Source organism: Heloderma suspectum, chromosome 3 (genome assembly GCF_057233095.1).
Source record: "Heloderma suspectum isolate Gila_16-S chromosome 3, 16-S_ref, whole genome shotgun sequence".
Taxonomy (NCBI): domain Eukaryota; kingdom Metazoa; phylum Chordata; class Lepidosauria; order Squamata; family Helodermatidae; genus Heloderma; species Heloderma suspectum.
In genome coordinates this window covers 31,346,041-31,365,781 of record NC_139460.1, presented here as the reverse complement: position 1 = coordinate 31,365,781, position 19,741 = coordinate 31,346,041, and the positions used below count along the sequence as shown (strand labels likewise).

General features: G+C 42.8%; 1 protein-coding gene and 1 long non-coding RNA gene across 9 annotated transcripts in view; one reads left to right on the top strand and one right to left on the bottom strand.

Moving 5' to 3' along the window:
• ZC3H12C (zinc finger CCCH-type containing 12C) overlaps positions 1–19,741 on the bottom strand; it is an 81,582-nt gene that overhangs the window by 14,854 nt on the left and 46,987 nt on the right. For 7 of the 8 annotated variants that reach the window (XM_084842759.1, XM_084842756.1, XM_084842755.1 and 4 more), the window contains one exon: positions 1,909–2,048. The exons of the other annotated variant lie outside the window; for it this stretch is intronic. In XM_084842759.1, the coding sequence (XP_084698885.1) occupies positions 1,909–2,048 (140 nt within the window). The remainder of the gene's footprint in view (positions 1–1,908; positions 2,049–19,741) is intronic. 8 annotated transcript variants of the gene reach the window in all.
• LOC146349490 (uncharacterized) overlaps positions 1–19,741 on the top strand; it is a 27,266-nt gene extending 7,525 nt beyond the window's left edge. Inside the window, exons 3-4 of the long non-coding RNA XR_014788991.1 lie at positions 14,243–14,393; positions 17,991–19,741. This is a non-coding gene — a long non-coding RNA (uncharacterized LOC146349490). The remainder of the gene's footprint in view (positions 1–14,242; positions 14,394–17,990) is intronic.

Below are 19,741 nucleotides of genomic sequence, written 5' to 3'. Positions count from 1 at the left end.
TACTGAAGACAGCTGGCTATACCGGGTTTGAAATCCTTCTCTCTTTCATATCATATAATACTTAGAACCAGGAGTCACCCAATGAAGTTGAATGATAGGAGATTCAGAACAGATAAAAGGAAGTACTTCTTCACACAGCACATAAACTATGGGATTTGCTAACACAAGGTGTAGTGATGGGCACCACCTTGGACAGCTTTAAAAAGGAATTAAACTAATACACAGAAGATAAGGCTATCAATGGCTATATATTACCTCCAGTATTGGAGGCCATATGCCTCTCAACACCAGCTGCTGGGAAACACAAGTGGGAGGGTGCTATAGCGCTCATAGCTTCCCATAGGCATCTAGTTAGCCGTTGTGAGAGCAGGATGCCGGACAAGATAGGCTTTTCCCCTGATCCAGCATGGCTCCTCTTATGGTTTTATGTTTAATTAGTAGCTGTTTGTCACAGATGGAACTCGCTAACGCAATTCCACCCTGTATACATATATCAAAGCATGTGTTCTTACTTCCCAAATACTGCTGATATTATGCTCATTTCTGGATTGGGATAGGTCAGCGGAGCTCCCTGTAGCATTGCAGAAACTAACGTTTCCTGGAACTGCTAAATTTCTGTTGTGCGAGTGGTGGGCAGTGCCCGTGAATGGCATCATGGGGAGCATAGGGCCCTGTTGGATACTTCCCTATACCCTTATTTGCAAAACAAAAAAGACATAGAATCATAGAATAGTAGGTTGGAAGGGGCCTACAAGACCATCGAGTCTAGCCCCCTGCTCAATGCAGGAATCCTAGTCAGAGCATCCCTGACAGATGGCTGTCTAGCCTCATCTTGAATGCCTCCAGTGTGGGAGAGCCCACTACCTCCCTAGGTCACTGGTTCCATTGTCGTATTGCTCTAACAGTCAGGAGGTTTCTCCTGATGTTCAGCTGGAATCTGGCTTCCTGTAACGTGAGCCCATTACTCCGTGTCCTGCACTCTGGGATGATGGAGAAGAGATCCTGGCCTTCCTCTTTGTGACAACCTTTCAAGTACTTGAAGAGTGCTATCCTATCTCCCCTCAGTCTTCTATTCTCAAGGCTAAACATGCCCAGTTCTTTCAGTCTCTCTTCATAGGGCTTTGTTTCTAGTCCCCTGATCAGCTTTATTGCCCTCCTCTGAACCCTCTCCAGCTTGTCTGCATCCTTCTTAAAGTGCGGTGCCCAGAACTGGACACAGTACTCCAGATGAGGCCTAACCAGTGCTGTGTAGAGGGGAACTAGTACTTCCCTGGATTTGGAAGCTATGCTTCTATTAACACAGCCCAAAATAGTACTGAACACTTAATCAGAAACTGGCTTAGGGTGCAATCCTGTGGCTGGCTGGAGAACGCTGGGAGGTATAGCACTTTTTTCCGTTTACACATGCATAGGACTGCACCCTTCTTCTTCTTCTTCTTTTTTAAATAAAGAAGGCAATCCTCTAAGGACCAGTTTATTGGATCAGACCCAAGGTCTCTCAAGTCTAGCATTCTGGTTCCATTAGTGGCCAGCCAGATGCCTCTGGGAAGCTCAGCAGCAGGTTATAATGGAAATAGGCATCTCCTTTTCCTTATCTGCAGTGTTTGGTAATCAGAAATATAACTGACTCTGAACAAGCAGGCTAAACAAACAATTTAGCTATCATGGCTGACAGCTGCTGATAAATCTATCCTCCATAAATTTGTTTGAGATCACATCCACAAAGATCATACCAACTCCACCCTTGGGCAGAACACTTTAAAACTCAGCATATGATTGCATGCTAGAAGATACTTTGGAGTGAGCAGTCTGGAGGAAGGTAAACATTTGGTCTCTAAAACATTTCTTCAGTCAGTCAAAAAAAGTGATCCTAGCATTGTCATAGCCTGAAGGCAGACCAGAGTATACCTGTAATGAGAGCATCCGGTCGGGACTGTTCTTTTCTCCACGCTGGCACAAATACTGTGACATCTTTGTGGCCTCTTTCCAAAAACCAGTCCACTGCCAGTTTTATCCCTCGGCATGAGAATACTTCTTTGTTTCCATGGCTGAAATAGACATCCCCAAATCACTGATCTCCAGTATTACAACCATCACTTTTTCATATGAATGGAATGTACCAAATGTGTTAGAATATTAGCAACATCTCTTCCCAAATTCAGCTTATAAACTGAGGACACCTGCATTCCCTCTTCGTTTCTACAGACAGCTGCAAAGGAGTTAAGGAAAGTTTTAAGAGTGGCATCTGAAAGGCTCTTGTCAAATGAAGTGAAGAGTAAGCTGTGTGAATACAGCACAGGCAATAAACCCAAACCAGAAATGGGCCTTTTCATTTTGAAGTACTTGGAAAAATGCATTGTTTTATTTATTTATATAAACCTATTTGTATGCCAATTTCCAGCCCCATACAGTTTTTCAAAAAGTATTTCCTACTTTCCATAGGCTTCAACATTTTTACAATAGTTAATGGTGAGAGTAGTGACAGTGTGACTTTATATATAATATGCTCAGATCTCACTCTTTGATGGGTAAATCAAAATTATGCTATTTACACAACGATAAAAAGCTGAAATTTGGCACATACAAAGCACAAGAAGCCCTGATTATTGCAAATGTTTGGAAGTGGGACATTTACCTCTCGCATGAAACCTGGAATACGACAACGAATTCATAATAGCAGCTAGCACTCCAAAAAAGAGCAAAGCAAGCCATACACATGACAGAATGCCATGAGTTGGAAGCATCTCCTTCACACAGTTGGATTAAAAAGAGTTCAGTGGCAGCCAGGAACATGTGTATGCATGCAGAACACAAGCCACGGGTTGTATCCAATACTAGTCCACTCACTTTAATGGAACTAACATTGGATACAACCCTATATTTACTAGTATTTTCTACATTTACTTTGACGTATAGTAGAATTGTGTTATCCTTGGTTCATTGCTTTACAGTAGATGAAGGTTCTTTCTGTAAGATCTTTCTCTGAGAATTAAAAAGGTGCATATTTGCTTCTCTTTCAAAGCACAGTCAACACACACTTTGCTCCAGTTGTACTTTTCTTCTGTGCGCATTTCAGGTAAAGCAATATTTTAAACCAGGGAAAATAAGTTAAACCTCCCTCATAGTACATCAACAGCCTTTGTAATTGCAGCAAAAACTATGACTTGACCAGATGATCTTTCACCTAGTGGTTACTGCTACAGAAAGGATAGAAGTGCAAGCACTGAAGTAGGCTAAAATGTGGTTGGGATATAGTTCAAGTGACCATGCAGGAAAGCCCTAATAAAGCCAGGGTGCAACTATAGTTAGAGAGCTATTTATAAGTAGAAGATGGTATCAGTTGTCTGACTGAAAGCCCAGAGACTACTTTTCCCTTTTAAAAAAAGCCTTGCTGGCATAAGCACTCTAACATCTTCATGGCTTCTTTCCAAAATCCAGTTCACTTGCCAATTTCATCCTCCTACAGAATAATACTACTTCGTTTCCAGACATCCCATTTAAAAGACCAGCCCCCTGCCTAGACTGCCATCTCTCATTTCATTCAAGTAAAGATGTGCTCCCAACCTTGGCTTCTGCTCAGTGACAATAGTCAAGTATCATGCCTCACCAGCTATTGCTATGACTTTACATCCAAGATAGTCTCTGGGTTGCCAGCCTGGCAAACCTAAAGATGATGGATAGTTTCAAGGGTTGTTCATATTCACATTTGCCTTTGGAACATTTAAGGAACAAGTAATGGAATATACTGCCTGCATACGTTTCTGAGAGAAGACTCACACATTCCAGAACTGCTCCTTTTTGGAGGTAGGTATGGTTATTAGAATTCAAACATATTTTTACATATGCCTATTGCACACCTGAATCCTTGAAATACAAATGAAGGGCCCCTCCTGTACAACTATATAGCGGATAATATGTGGTCAAGCACAGCTGACTGAGGTACAAGGTGGAAACAACGTCAGTAAGTCCTAGTAAGGGCAAGTTTGGAACCCTGAGCAATCTCTGGCAAACCTGTGTGCAGTGGGTGAGGGAGTCAGCCTACCTGTCAGATCCCATGGTCCTCTCCCTTCTCAATCACACACCGCAAGATACCAGGCTGCATGCTCACTACTTTATTAGTTAACATCCAGGTTCTTTACAAATGCAAATCCTCAGAGACTCTCAGGCTACAAAGGGGAACAGCTACTCCACACAATTACGAATATCAATAGAGGAGCCAAGTGGGAGTTAGAGACCTGCTGGCAGTTTGAAACAAGAACTTGCCAGCCAGAATAACTTGGGGGGGATGCCCCTCCCTTACAGTTGTGCCTTCCTACGTAGGCTATCACACATAGCCAATCAGGTGGAATGTCTGAGCTCTGCCTCTAACTTTTCTCGCTTTGCTCTGCGCTGGACTCTAGCATCCTTCAAGTCACACCCTGCACTCTCCTCCTCCCCGACACCTGAGTTCTCATGGAGGAGGAAAGGGGGGGCTTCAGGTCGAGCCATCTGTGTGCCAAGGTCCTGAGAAGGATGCCTATCCATATCTGAGCTCACTAGGGAGGAAGCCTCCCCCGGTCCTGGTTGTTCCCATTCCGAATCTGAGCTGCTAATATCTCCACATGCTCAGAATCATTCCTGACACTGCCAACCACATGCCAAGTCCATGTGGGGCCTGGATTTCTGAGGAAGGCTCAAGTCTAAATTGAATGAAAGGCATTTTCCAATGATACAAGAAAGTCTATTTTGCATTTTGTGAGAGGAACACAGCTTCCTACTTGCATCCCCAATTAGATGTCTGAATTTTCCCTTTACACAGAAAGCTGGTCTAAAGCACTGTTTCTCAATGTGTAGGGTGCATACAAATCAGCTAATAAGGGTGCATAAGATGCTCAGTGGAGCACCTAGCTATACACATATTACACCTGTATTAGAAGAACTGCACTGGTTGCCTATTAGCTATAGAGTCATGTCTTGGTTTTGTTGTTTACATTCAACTTGGGACTAGGATATCTAGCAAACTGTCTTCCCCTATATACACCAAACCAACTCCTGATATCTTCTCAGGAGGCCTAATTGGTCATCCCACGACCAACAGTGTGCTTTCAAGTAACAGCACGTAAGCAGGACTTCTCAGCATGGAACGCTCTACCATGTGTTGTCCGAGAGGCAGAAACTGTGGCAAATTTCAGACACCTCTTGAAGACACACCCATTTACTCAGGCTTCCCTGACATGTAATTGTACTTCTTTGCTTTACTTTTTTCTGTAATATTTTTAATGTTTTTAATATATTGGCCTTTACATTGTATTTTATGTATTCTATATGTAAACTGCTTAGGTGAAATCCTTAATCCTTAGGGTGCAATCCTGGTTGGGGCATGCTGGGAGTTGTACGAATTCTTTCTGCCTCAACATGCATAGGATTGCATCCTTAAAGATCTTATGATATCAAGTGGTATATCAATAGCTTAAATCAATATATAAATAAATAAGCTCGTCCAACGTAAGCTCCTACTCATATTACTGTTTATTATTCCTTCAATTTGGTCTGTGTTTTTGCCATCCTCTATTTGTAGTCATTAATGCACTTGTTCCTGAGCCTGTTTCTGCCCCTGCCAAACAGGTACTTAAGGCAGGGCTGCCAGAAGCTGCTTGGGAAGGAGCCAGTGGGAAGGGGGACCAGCTGCACCAGATGGACCCTGAGCCTGTTTCTGCCCCTGCCAAACAGGTACTTAAGGCAGGGCTGCCAGAGGCAGCGCCTTGGCATGCACCTCGGTGTCGCGCCAAGTGCGCACATAGTGTTGCACTTGGAGATGCATGGAGGAGCACATGAAGACCCACCCACTGCCTCTCCAGAGACACCAGCAGCCACAGATACCAGCAGCAAATAGCAGCAGCAGAGGGCAGCAGTTTTAAAGACCAGGGAGAAAGGGGCAAACGTAGATTTTATCTGCTCCTTCTTAGCTGCTGCTCTCTTTTATCTTCTTTTATACTATTGTATATTTTATATCTTATATATGTGCCTGGGAGGACCTTTGAGCAACTCAGGGGGTGGGGGAGGTACCACCATAACTGGAGGCTGGGGGAGGTATGGCGTTGGAGGATTAACAGGCCAGCTGAGGAGAAGAGGGGTTAGACACCTTATTGCTATCCCCTCTTCTGGTTCTTCCCCCAACCTGATGGTTCATGGCGGCCTTACCAGTCTGCCTTCGAGTCTGGTGCTGCTGCTGCTGATTGCCAGGTCGATCCAAAATAAAACCTCCCTCATCCATGATTTGATTGTGGATGAGGGGTAGACCTGGTATGTATTACTGAGACCTGGGTGGGGGAACTGGGAGGGGTCACTCTCTCCCAGCTGTGCCCTCCTGGGTACTCAGTGCAGCACCAACACTGACTCAAGGGTCGGGGAAGGGGGTTGCCGTGGTCTATAGGAATTCAATCTCCCTCTCTAGGCTTCCTGCTCATTCGAGTGCAGATCTTGAGTGCTTGTAGCTTGTGCTGGGTACCCGGGACAGATTAGGGATTCTGTTGGTGTACTGCCCACCCCGCTGCCCATCAGACTCCCTGCCTGAGCTGATGGAGGTGGTCTTGGACTTGGTGTTGAGGATGATGGTCCTGGGGGACCTCAACTTCCATGCCAAGGCCGCTGTATCCGGGGCGGCTCAGGACTTCATGGCTGCCATGACAACTATGGGGCTGTCCCAACATGTCATTGACCCAACGCATATAAAAGGACACATGCTTGATCTGGTTTTCTCGACTGGGCAGGAGGATGGTGATCTGAAAGTGGAAGAATTAACATCTGTCCCCTTGTCATGGTCAGATCACTTCCTGTTGAGGTTTAGACTCTTGGCAGCCTTCCCCCTCTGCAACGGGGGGGGGGGGGGGCTATTAAAATGGTCCGGCCCTGGAGGCTAATGGATTCCGATGGATTCCAGAGGGCTCTGGGGGACTTTCCTGCTGGTATGGCTGGTGCTCCTGTTGAAGCCCAGGTCACTCTGTGGAATGCAGAGATGACTCAGGCAGTTGACACAATTGCGCCCAAGTGCCCTCTCCCTCTGAGCAGAGCCCGGCCTGCTCCTTGGTATACACCTGAGCTGAGGGCAATGAAGCAAGAGGGGAGATGGCTAGAATGCAGGTGGAGGAAAACTTGTGCTGAGTCTGACCGAACACAGGTAAGAGCTCACTATCGAGCTTACTGTGTGGCAGTGAGGGTGGCAAAGAGACAGTTCTTTTCCACCAGCATTGCATCTTCTCACTGTCGTCCAGCACAGCTTTTCCAAGTGGTTCATGGCTTGTTACATTCTGGGCCAGGGAGAGAGACTGGGCCAGGGAGAGAGACTGTGGAAGTCTGTCAGATTTGTCATGAACTGGACACCACGATTAATGCAGTTCCATTGGTAGAGACGTTCAGAGCACCGTCTGGTCCAGTTTTATTGGATGAGTTTCAGTTATTGAGGCCTGGGGATGTGGACAAGGTGCTTGGCCAAGTCCAATTGACACTTGTGTGCTTGACCCTTGCCCTTCACGGCTTATTAAATCAAACAAGGAGAGGATGTCCGGCTGGGTCCAGGAGGTTGTAAATTCCTCCTTGAGAGAGGGAGTGTCAGGGTGGACACTGAGCCCATAGAATCCCAGAGTAGCTCTGATTCTGAGGAATAGCAGTCGCTCCTGGGAGAGGAGCGCGCTCCTCTTTCCCGGGCCCACAGCTGACGGAGATTCCTCCCACCAGCATTCCTAGATTAGATAGCAGTCCAGAGAGTGACCGAGCGCGGGAAGTAGACTTGGTGGATGCACGACGCCAATGCAGAGAGCGGCGCCAAATGGAGGGCGCAGAAAGGAGGCGTAGTGCCCAGTTGGCGCGCAAACAACGGCTGCGCCCAGAGGATCCAAGGGAAAAGGGGAGGGACTCTCCCTTGTCCTTAAGTTCAGGGGTCTGCCAGTAATTCCCTTTCAAACAGGGACCAACTGTTCCAACTTAGGGCATAGGTACTCTGCTGCTCAGATCTAGTTGCTACCTGTAGAGTTGTTAAGTTGTAAAAGAAGAATAAAGCTTTGAAAGGAATCCCTTTGTCTGTGTCTGGACTTGGCTACTGGATTAGACTGAGAGAGGCCTCCAAGGAGCCCTTGACAGGGAGTGGTGCCGGCCTTTAAAAGAGGCAGTAATCAGACCACTCCTGAAAAAGCCTAATCTGGATCCGGAGGATGTTAACAATTATAGGCCAGTGGCCAACATCCCCTTCCTGGGCAAGGTGCTTGAGCGGGTGGTTGCAGGACAGCTCCAGGCTAGATCCATTTCAATCGGGCTTCAGATCTGGTTTTGGAACAGAAACAGCCCTGGTCACCCTGTGGGATGACCTCTGCCGGGAGAGGGACAGGGGGAGTGTGACCCTGTTGATTCTCCTGGACCTCTCAGCAGCTTTCGATACCATTGACCATGGATAGGATGGATAGGATGTCTGGGTTGGGAGTTGGAGGCACTGCACTACAGTGGTTCCGCTCCTACTTGGATGGCTGATTCCAGAAGGTGGTGCTGGGGGATTATTGCTCTGTGCCATGGCAATTATGCCATGGGGTTCCACGGGGCTCTATTTTATCCCCTATGCTGTTTAACATCTACATGAAACCGCTGGGGGAGGTTATCTGGAGGTGTGGGCTGAGGTGCCATCAATATACGGATGACACCCAGCGCTACCTCTCTTTTTCATCAAAACCAGGTGAGGCAGAGGCTGTTCTGAATCAGGGCCTGGGCACGGTAATGGACTGGATGAGGACCAATAAACTGAAACTCAATCCAGACAAGACGGAGGCACTGTTAGTGGGTGGTTCGTCTGCCTGGCGAGGTGATATTCAACCTGTTCTGGAGGGGGTTGCACTCCCCCTAAAGGATCACATTCGTAGTTTCGGGGTGCTCTTGGATCCAGAACTGTCACTTGAGGCACAGGTGAACTCAGTGGCACGGAGCACTTTTTATCAGCTTAGGCTGGGATACCAACTATGCCCTTATCTGGACAGAGATAGCCTAGCTACAGTTATCCATGCTGTGATAACTTCTCGTCTGGATTACTGCAATGTGTTATATGTGGGGCTGCCTTTGAAAATGGTCCGGAAACTTCAGCTGGTCCAAAATAGGACAGCAAGATTGTTAACAGGGACTGGCCAGCGAGCTCATATTACACCAGTACTTTTTCAGTTGCACTGGCTGCCAGTCCATTTCCGGGCCCGATTCAAAGTGCTGGTATTAACATTTAAAGCCCTTAACAGCTTGGGGCCAGGTTATCTGAAGGATCGCCTCCTCCCATATGTGCCTGCCCGGACCTTAAGATCATCCTCAACAACCCTTCTCTGTGAGCCCCTGTCAAAGGAAGTGAAGCGGGTGGCTACTAGGAAGAGGGCTTTTTCTGCTGTGGCACCCCAGCTGTGGAATGAGTTCCCTAATGAGGTTTGCCTGGCACCTACACTGTATTCCTTCCGGAACCAGGTGAAGACCTTTTTATTTTCCCAAGCATTTTAGCATTTTAGCTTTCTAGACTTTTAGCTTTGCTGTTTTAAATCTATATTTTAAATTCCTGCACTGCTGCTAGGTTTTATTGTGGTTGTATTGTTATATTGTGGTTTTAATGTTCTATATATTTTATATTATTTTACTGTTTGCCGTTTGGTTTTAATTTTTGACAACCGCCCAGAGAGCTTTGGTGACTGGGTGGTATAGAAATAAATAAATAAATGTCTGTGCTTCGAAAAGCCATGCAGAGCCATTCTTGAAGCCAACTGCCCACCTCTTTAAAAATGGAGCAGTGACAGAAATGGAGCAGGCACTAGCATGGGTGAGAAGCATATGTTGTTGGTTGTCCTCTTTGATGAGGTTGCTGCTGCAGTTACCATGGGCAATTGTAGTGCCTCCCTTTGCAGACCTAATTGATCATCTTAGGGTCTCATCACACAGGCGGGGAATTCCACATCAATGCCAGTTGTTTCCCCATCCGGTATCATTGCAGGACTGGGTCATTCTCTTTAGACGGCTGTCCCCCATTGAGTTATTTTTTGTTTCTTTCCTTCTCACGGGGGTGGTGATGCGGCTTAGAGTGTAGCAATAATTCCTCCCTGGTTCCTGCCCCTTTCCCTCCCCTTGCATGTTTCTGGTGGATTGGGACTGACACGCTGTAATTCTGCAACCCTCAGCACACTTACTTGGGAGTAAGACCCACTGAATTTAATTTAATGGGGTGCTCTGAATCAACAGAGGAGCTTGGTGGGGTGGGGGATCAGATCTGTCTCCATTCATTGCAGGGAGGCATTTTACCCTCTTCTCCCTCCAATCAAGAAAGGCCAGGCAGGAGGGCATAAGAATTTGGTGGCAATTTTGGCAGCAAGGCTGGGCAAGCCTTGGTGGGCCACAGGAAATGCCTTTGACCTGCTATGTACATTTATCTGGGAGCAAGCCTAATTGAATTCAGTGGGTCTTACTTTTTAGAAGTCATGCATAGGATTGCACTGTAAAGCTTGGTTCTGCCTGAGTATCTTGCACAGAAAAGCAACCTTTGGCAATAGCACTCGCATAGGTAGTAATTGATATGTATGTTTTGAGAAGAGCAGGACACAATATTCCACATCCCAACAGAACTCTCTGGTATCTGGAGCCATCACCCTGTTTCTTTATAAAGTATTCAGTCAGACTTGATTTCATTCCTTCTTAATTTAATGACAAATCAGTTTAAAAGATCAAGCGTCTTATCTATCATACTGTTGCATTTTAGTGCGTCTTAGATACTCTGTTCAATTCCGTATTGGTATTTTCTGTCTAGAACTTTCCCAGCCCAATATGAGCAAAACTGCTGAACTCTCTTCCAGTCTTCACATCACATCTGTGAAGCCTATCGTGTCTGAAGCCTGTAAGAGCAGCAGGTCCAAGATGCTGGAAGAGCCAAATACCACAGAAAAGCCAAAAGTATATGAGCAGTCCTTTGTCTTCATCGTCTTCGTCATCACCATCATCACTACTATCATTAGCAATGTTTAATGATTTCCCATTAAAATTCTGGGACCAGAAAAAAAAAGTTGGTGTGTGGGAGAACTTGAAGCACTCACCCGAAGCATTTGGAAAGCTATAGGGCTTCTTCACATGGAGCTTTTATCCTGCTATTGAGAATGGTTACTCACAGATGTTTGTGGGCCCTTTAGATGATGCCATCAACCTCCAGGGCATCTCCCGCGCTAAATGACCTTTATTCCATTTTTTTAAAGATTGGCGATAACAAGCTATCAGATTACAGCATTTGCGTTTCGCCTGAGTTCCCTTGTGAAAAAGGAAAAGCCTCAATATGAGGAGCTAGACTACAGCACCATCTAGTGGCTGTATACTGAAACATATGGAAGACTTAGATAAGGGGGGAAAGGAGGGGGAAAGGGGGGGAAGGAAGCACATGTAAAGGGAGTTTGTGATCCTGCATTTAAAATGGAAGCAGAAAGCCTTGTTTTAAATGTGGGATTTTAGGCTGGTGTAGAGATGCTCATAGTTTAAAATCCTAGAAGATCTGACCTAAAATATAAGTCATTTCTGAGCACCTCTACCAACAGAGGCGTTTCTTCTTTTTATTGGCTATAAATTACTCATCTGGGAGAAACTGAAGCAGTCAAGCAATCAAGATACACTAACAAATTCATGCAAGACTCCAGCAAAATCCAAAGAATAAGGGCCCAAGCTGGTTTTTTGTACCATTTGAAGTGGATGCTATCTTCAAGGGAACCATCAGTCAGTCTCATACTGGAGTACATGAAGCAACTGATTATTTCCACCACAGAAAAGCCTACTAATCATTCCATTCTTAGTATTCATAAGTATTAATGATTTGTTATAAATTCACTTTACTTAGTTCCACTATTTTCTGGCTTTGGGGGTTTGTTGTACATCTACTTTATGTTTTACACTTGCTTTCGCTTTTAAGATGGTGGTTTACAATAACATAAATTAAAATCACTTAATATTAAACACTAACTTAAAAATTGCTTAATGATGAATAAGGCCTATAGAACCAGAGCCATTCTTACAGAAAGCCATGGGAAAAAGAAACTTGGGAATGATGATACACAATTCTCAAAAGAAAAACATTTCTGTAAAGGCCACATTCTGTGTTTTTGTCTCTTGTTCCCTTTTACTTAAAAAAAACCCCTTAAGCTTTATCTTTCAGAAGGTCCCTTTCAGAAGGCACATGAGCTAATCTGGTCAATATATATGATTATAAAGCTTTACTGTCTTAAGAGTGCTGGAACGGAGGCCCTTGCAAAAATCACTCATGATGAATCACCTTTGTTCTTTGTTTCCAGAGACATGCACAATTAATTCATGTAATTAAATGTCAGCCATATGCTACTGAAATTGTAACAATACCTTCAAATTGAACTTCAAGGCAGCTTAGCCTTGGAGTATATTTTCACTCATTTAGAACCATATAACTCCCCCGCCCAAAAAAAATTTCTAGCCATGAGATGTTGTGGTAAAGGACACATTTATGGAATTTGTAAAAAAGAAAAAGAAGAAGTGTTCTGGTTGCAATGGGAACAAAGGCATTTTTCTATATCCTGGGCTAGGAAAACCATGTCATATAGGTGCAACAGTCTATTAATTTTGCCATCACCAGCTTCTTGGAAATGGGAACATGTCACTTGATGTAACTGGATGTACTTTTAAAGACAAGCTTAGCATTGTTCAGTACTCAGATGGCAGCTATGAGACCAGCTAGGTGAAAGTCTGATTCCATTAAAGACAGTGGGAGTCCACAGTTAATTGTACTAGGATTTCAGGCTAAGGTCTTTATCCTTATATGATCACTACAGGACTTACTAAAAAAGAGTTCTGCATATCAGTCTCAGCATTCTGGCCAAATGTCAAATATACATAAAAATATACATTCCATATACATAAAAATTGCCCTTCCAGTTGATAAAGGTAAGTCCCTCATTTCCACATACACACCCAAGCTGCTCTTGAGGGTTGGGAGAGCATTCAGAGTAGGATGGGATATGCCTTGGAGGGCTGCAGTACAGAGGTGTGATTGTTAAAAACTAGGTGCCTTGACTTGCATGAGCAGAAGAGCTTTCCACTAAGGCAATGCCAATATTGGATACAATCCATTATTTAGTTGCAGGAGATTTAGTTGGTCCAATGAAAGGAGAGGTCAGGCTTTTTTTATATATTATTTACTAGCTCAACTTGAGGGTGGATAGTAAGTTTTCAAACTTTATGCACTTCTTCAGACAAAGGATATCAACTGTATCTGATTCTCCACCCACCAGATCTTGAAATTATCTATAAACACATTTAATCTACATCAGCAAACCCATGGAGTTGTGGTCCACATTTGAAACGACTATCAAGCAACATTCAGAACATACTTCAAATGTTGTTATTGTTATTTTATATATGATGGTTGCCAGCTTTATGTTCTATTTGTTCTGGGTTTTGGTTGTTTTATTTTATTGATTTTAGTGTTGTCCTGCATTTGCTTTATTATATGAAATTTCCATTTTAAATTGTTTTAATTGCTCATTGTACATTGTCTAGAGCAGGGGTAGGCAGAAAGTACATCTCCAGGTGTTTTGGACTTCAACTCCCAGCATTCCTGACCATTGACCACGCTGGCAGAGGCTTCCAGAAACTGAAGTCTAAAACATCTTCTGTCCACGGCTGACTTAGAAAACTTAGGTTATGAGGCAATTAAGAAATATAGTGACCTCGTTCGCACGTAATGACAACACAGAGCATGGGTGTTTAGTTGTCATTCAACTGTGGGTTGTTGTTACTTGTGAAGTCTGCCCTATGACTTAACTATGGGTTGTTAATCACAAACAACCCAGAGTTCACAACCCAAAAATAAACCATGGGTTCTCTTCTTAGGTTTTTGGGGTTAACAATTCATAATTAAACCATACTGCAGGGTTTTCACGTAACGACAACCCATGGTTCAACAACAACCTATACTCTGGGTTGCTGTTACATGCAAACCAGGCCAGTAAGTAAATAAAGTATTTATATGGTACCATCAATAGCAGAGCTGGCCCTGCAATGCAGCAGGGTGAAACTGCTCTAGGTGGCATGGGGGCGGGAGGGAGAGATAGATGAAGGAAGTGGTATCTGAATGGTACAGCAAGAACTTTTAAAATGTTGCCCTAGTACAGAGTGGGGAGGTGACAGCCCATTTTATCTCCATTCCAGACAACAAAACATTGGGCTGGCACTAATCAGTGTTTATGGTGTTTTATAGAGAAGAAGTACTCATGAAGCCATGCAACTGAATACACATGCAACTGGAAATTCAGTATTTTCACCTCCATAGTTCCCACAGCTGCTTATCTTGTTGGATGCAGCTGTAAAAACAGCCAAGAAAGCACTGGCAGCATATTTGGCTCCCCTAGGTATGTGTAACCAGCTACTCTGGGTTGTGACCCTAGTTTATTAAAGTATTACACTTGACTATACCGTGGTGACTTATATCTATGTTAAAGCTTGTAAATGTGTATTTTTTTCTGAATAACATAATGACATCTATTTTGCTCTCATAATGTGTTATGACCCTATAGCAGGACTTGAAAATAACAACCTTGGAACTTGGCTGCCTAGGAACTTGATGCTGGTTCCTAGAAATATTAAATACATATTCTGCCTTGTTCAGGGGTGGTACCTAAAAATGCGATTCTGATTCTGAGTCCTAAATAACTGAAGCTGATTCTTGGAATTACAAATACTTTCCCAGACTTGCTCTTTGGAGTTTTGCAGCTTTCAAAAAATAATAGTTTTAAAGAATGTATTTTTGTCCCTTCTTTCCCTGCTTCTGCAACTGACATTTTAAAATGTAATTATTTTTTTTTATCATGCTGCAGTCCATAATATCAGGAGTTTCTCCAGTATTTCTCTTCTAGTATTTTAGAAAATAAACATATATGATATGTTACTGTATTTTTAAAAAGCAGCCACCATTCAATTTCAGTGAAAAACCCCCTCTAATCATTTGGTTTCATATAGATAATTAGTTCAGGGAATTAGATTATAGACACTAAAAATTATAGCATTATGGAGAAAAGTAAAATACAAATAAATATAATGAATTGGTATACTACAATTATGTACAGTGCAGAAGGAGCTTCCTTGCTAGAAATTTCCCAAGTACATCCTTACATAGATCCATTACATTTCAAGTGCATTTTCAAAACTGCTACACTTAATTTCCTGTTCTGAACGTGACATATCTTGAGTGCCATTTTTCTTGGTAGAAAGACGAAGTACAAATCAACTAAATAAATAAATACCTCCTCCAATAGGGCAGAAAATACATTGGGCAATATCCAAAGCTTGTGGGAATGGCCACTAGTAAAATGGGAAGCTTGCACTTCTTTGTACAGCTGGAAATTAGCTGTAACTAGCATTTCCAGAGTGGAACAAATCAGCGGCGCTGGCTTAAGGGAGCTCTGCTGATCTGTCCCATTCCGGAAACTAGTTTTGATTAGTCTGGGGTAGTTCCAGAAAGCACTAGCTTCCCATTGTGCTAGCAGTTGTTCCCTCTAGCACAGCTTAATGAGCGTAGATGGACAGCCAGCTTTGGATAACTGTCCATTAGGGCCTCATGGTTGGATTTCCCTCCGAATTTTAACAATTATAGTAGAATATATTTAACTTGTAGTTCCATATACACTTCACATTCAAGTAAAAGATCCTCCACTGCAAATAAAATATACAAACACACCCTGGTATCCTGAGGGAACTTCCTTATATGTTCAGGGTGGTCCACCAGGAGAAGCACATTTAACTGAGCTTGTGCACAGGCAACTCTCTGCATCAGGCGCCCAAAATATTGAGGGACCTGGATAGGAATGTTTACGATGACAGAGTATAAAAACTGATCTACAGAAAGAAATATTGGCACAAATATTTTGAAATGAAATGTAATACTTCTTTGGTGTTTTTGTAGCACAAGCTACATAGATAAAGAATGGAAAAACTACAGAAAAACTACAAATATTCAGAACTAGAAGAAGGAGCTTCAATACTGCTTCTAAAAGATGTTCAGAAATACTCATTAAATGGCTCTATGGAGAAGGGAGACCTGAAACAAGAAACTACCAATGCATTTCACATGCCTTTAATGCTCCTAATAACCATTATGACGTTTCTTTGAGTAGATAAAATAACCTAAGTCTAAAGTATGTAGATCTAAACTACACAGGACTTTATAGATCAAACCAGCACCTAAGTGATCCAAACCTGCCAAGAGGAAGAGAAGCAACAGGACAGAGACAGGCATTTGTTAGTGGATCCATCACAACTACACAAGCTGCTTAGAAATTTGCTGCCATCTAAGCATCTTTCAGAGACATTCCAAAATTTTCTATTCAGGCTAACTTTTGGAGCCTAGTATTAAGTTGATAAATAAAAGGCTTAATACCTTTGAAGATGTTTTAAATGGTTTTAAATTGAATTTTAAATTGGGTATTTATTTATTTCATATTGCTATTATTTAGGCCTTCCGGATGATACAGATTATCAATTAAAAAACAAAACATATCAAAGCAACCATCTGAAGTGAATCTGCAAAATATGGATAGTACTAACTGTGGTTTGGCATGAATCTGAATTAACAGTTAGGCCTCATCTGGAGTACTCTGTCCAGTTCTGGGCACTGGACTTTAAGAAGGATGCAGACAAGCTGGAGAAGGTTCAGAGGAGGGCAACGAAGATGATCAGGAGACTGGAAACAAAGCCCTATGAAGAGAGACTGAAAGAACTGGGCATGTTTAGCCTTGAGAAGAGAAGACTGACGGCAGATATGATAGCGCTCTTCAAGTACTTGAAAGGTTGTCACAGAGAGGAAGGCCAGGATCTCTTCTCGATCATCCCAAAATGCAGGACAAAGAATAATGGGCTCAAGTTACAGTAAGCCAGATTCCAGCTGAACATCAGGAAAAAATTCCTGACAGTTAGAGCAATACGACAATGGGACCAATGACCTAGGAAGGTAGTGGGCTCTCCCACACTGGAGGCATTCAAGATGAGGCTGGACTGCCATCTGTCAGGGATGCTCTGACTTGGATTCTTGCATTGAGCAGGGGGTTGGACTCGATGGTCTTGTAGGCCCCTTCCAACCCTACTATTCTATGATTCTAATACACCATAGCTACATCTGTTGCTCCTTCTCTAGAGGCAGCTGCACCATAGAAATAGGAGTAATGAATAGATGCAAAATGAATATAGATGAGCAGCTCTAAACTATGGTTTGCCTGTATGTTTTGACACTCAAACCATGGCTTGGGGAGTTAGCTTCGGCACAATATCTGAAATGGGCCAGAAGAACACAGAATTCTTGTGTGAATTCTGTCATTGAATCTGAATGAGTCATTGAATCTGAATAAGTCATCATTGAATCTGAATGAGTCACATTCAGTGAAGTTTAGTCTAATACTCTGAACACATTCACATGTCATAAAAAGAAAATGGGGCTCTATGGGGTAATTTTGTGAGGTATAAATTAATATTTTCTGTAACTATTTCCAATCATCGCCTTGCCTGGCATGTTACATTCTGTTTTGCATATCCCAAGGAACTTTTTTGAGCCAAAGTGTTTAACTCAGGGTGTCTCAGCGTACACACTGTTTTCCTTCTGCATTCACTGCTGATCTTTTATTGCCCTTGTGGTACTTTTAGCAGTACAGAATATCCATTTACCTTGGATAATTTTCTTGTAAAGATATGAATACACTAAACACAATTTTCATTGTATTTAATATCTGACCTCGTTCATAACACCGCCCTGAGATCTTAATGCTATAGGGTGGGATACAAATGTTTTAAATAAATAAATAACCTGCATAAAATGCCACGATTCTGCATTGCCATATGCTTATTTTTATCAATTTTGTAAAGGACATATTCACATTTTTAAGGGCACTTAAGGACGTTGCACTTTTAAGGTCTTCACTGTACTATTGTTAATTTCAACTGCTGTTTTTATTCTGTTTTAGGTTCTTTAACATCATAATCTTCAAAAATCATCATCACCATTATTTATATAGCAACATCTATGAACATCCTTACCTCAAGCGGCTCATACTTTATAGCTTTAACATTTACTGTAAACTCCAAGAGAACTTTTCGTTACTGGGTGATATACTCATATTGCAAGTAAGTAACCAAACAGTTCATTTTAGATCTTTTGTATAAACCATTTTCTAACACAACGTATCAGAAACTAAGTTCACTGATAGTCTTTTACTTATATGCTCAGTTAAAACATTCAAAATTAGGAGCTCTGTGGATTTGATGGAATCTCATAGGTGATGGTGGGTTTTTAATAGCTTCCCAGTAACCTTGAAAGATACCAATTTAAGGGGTCATATATTTAAGAATATAGAGTAACAGCACTCCCCTTAGGAACAGTACTCACAATAGCCTGGTACGATGAGACCTACAGCAGCACTACCACTCCTTCCTGAGCCACAGAGATAGTATGAGAAATGACCAGTTGGGAGGAGCCCAAGTTGTGGATCCTCCCCATGCTAGAATTAACCTAGATTTTCTAGAAATGATACCGGCATGGGCTCCTTCTGCACGACCTGGAACTTTTCCAGATACCCTGGCAGCGCACACCAAAGCTCTGCTGTGGCTCCCACACTCCCATGAGTGCCAGGCCTAAATCTAGAGATCATTGTAGAAGCTCGGTAAATACCATTTAATATGAATTTTTCCCATAATTGTTTTCATAGGCTGAGTTTGGAAACAGTGTATGCTTCAGAAGATCCTTTAATGCAGCCTTGCAAATATATTGATTTTTATATTGATATTTTAACAGTTTTTCCTAAAACAGTAACACACATTAAAAGCAATGGTAACAGTTAACTACATAGAATAGCACACAGTGGCTATGTTTGGACGATCACAACGGGGGAAGAAGCCATTCCAGCTTCTCCCCCTGCCCTCACCCACCGTTTGCATAACTCCCCATGATGCAGCATGGGTTGGCGTGTCATCTGAACTGGGCATGCGGTGGGGGTGGCTTCATACCCACCCTACAACCTCTATTGCAAATCATGGGGTTTAGGGTGGGTACAAAGCTGCGTACCCGGTTCAGATGACACACCAAGCTGTGCTGCATCATGGGGGATTATGCAAATAGTGGTAGTGGTGGTGGTGGTGGTGGTGGTGGTGAGCCACAACAGCTTCTTTCCCTGTCATGATCGTCTGAACCCAGTCCGTGTTTGAAACTGAGGAATCCCTTCATTAGTTCTAAGCACCCTTTATATGGAACAAGACTACAAACTCTCTCATTAGGCACACTTGTCTTTCTAAAACAGAGTTTCAAAATATTTATCTTGTAGAGATTGCTAATTCTTTATAGCAAGATATGTTTGTCCTTGTGTTTTTTCAGTCTGTATACTGTTTTGTATTTAGGCATTTTCAGCCTTCTTGTTGTGAATGTTTTTAAGAAGCTGTTGGAGTTCAGGAGGTAGGCTTTTTATAACTGTGTACAAGATTGAGTTTTAGTGCTAGTATTGTTTTTTGTTTTATTTATTTATTCATTTATTTCTATACCGCCCAATAGCCGAAGCTCTCTCTTTAAAATACTGTATATCTGTGACTAGTCTTCCATGGTAGTAGTAATAAGCATTTTATTTCCTCCTCACCCCGTCCCCACCGAGCTATTCTCCTGAAGATTGTCTATAAAGCCTGAATGTTTGTAGACATCTTCTGTGCACTTCTAATAATCCACTGTGCA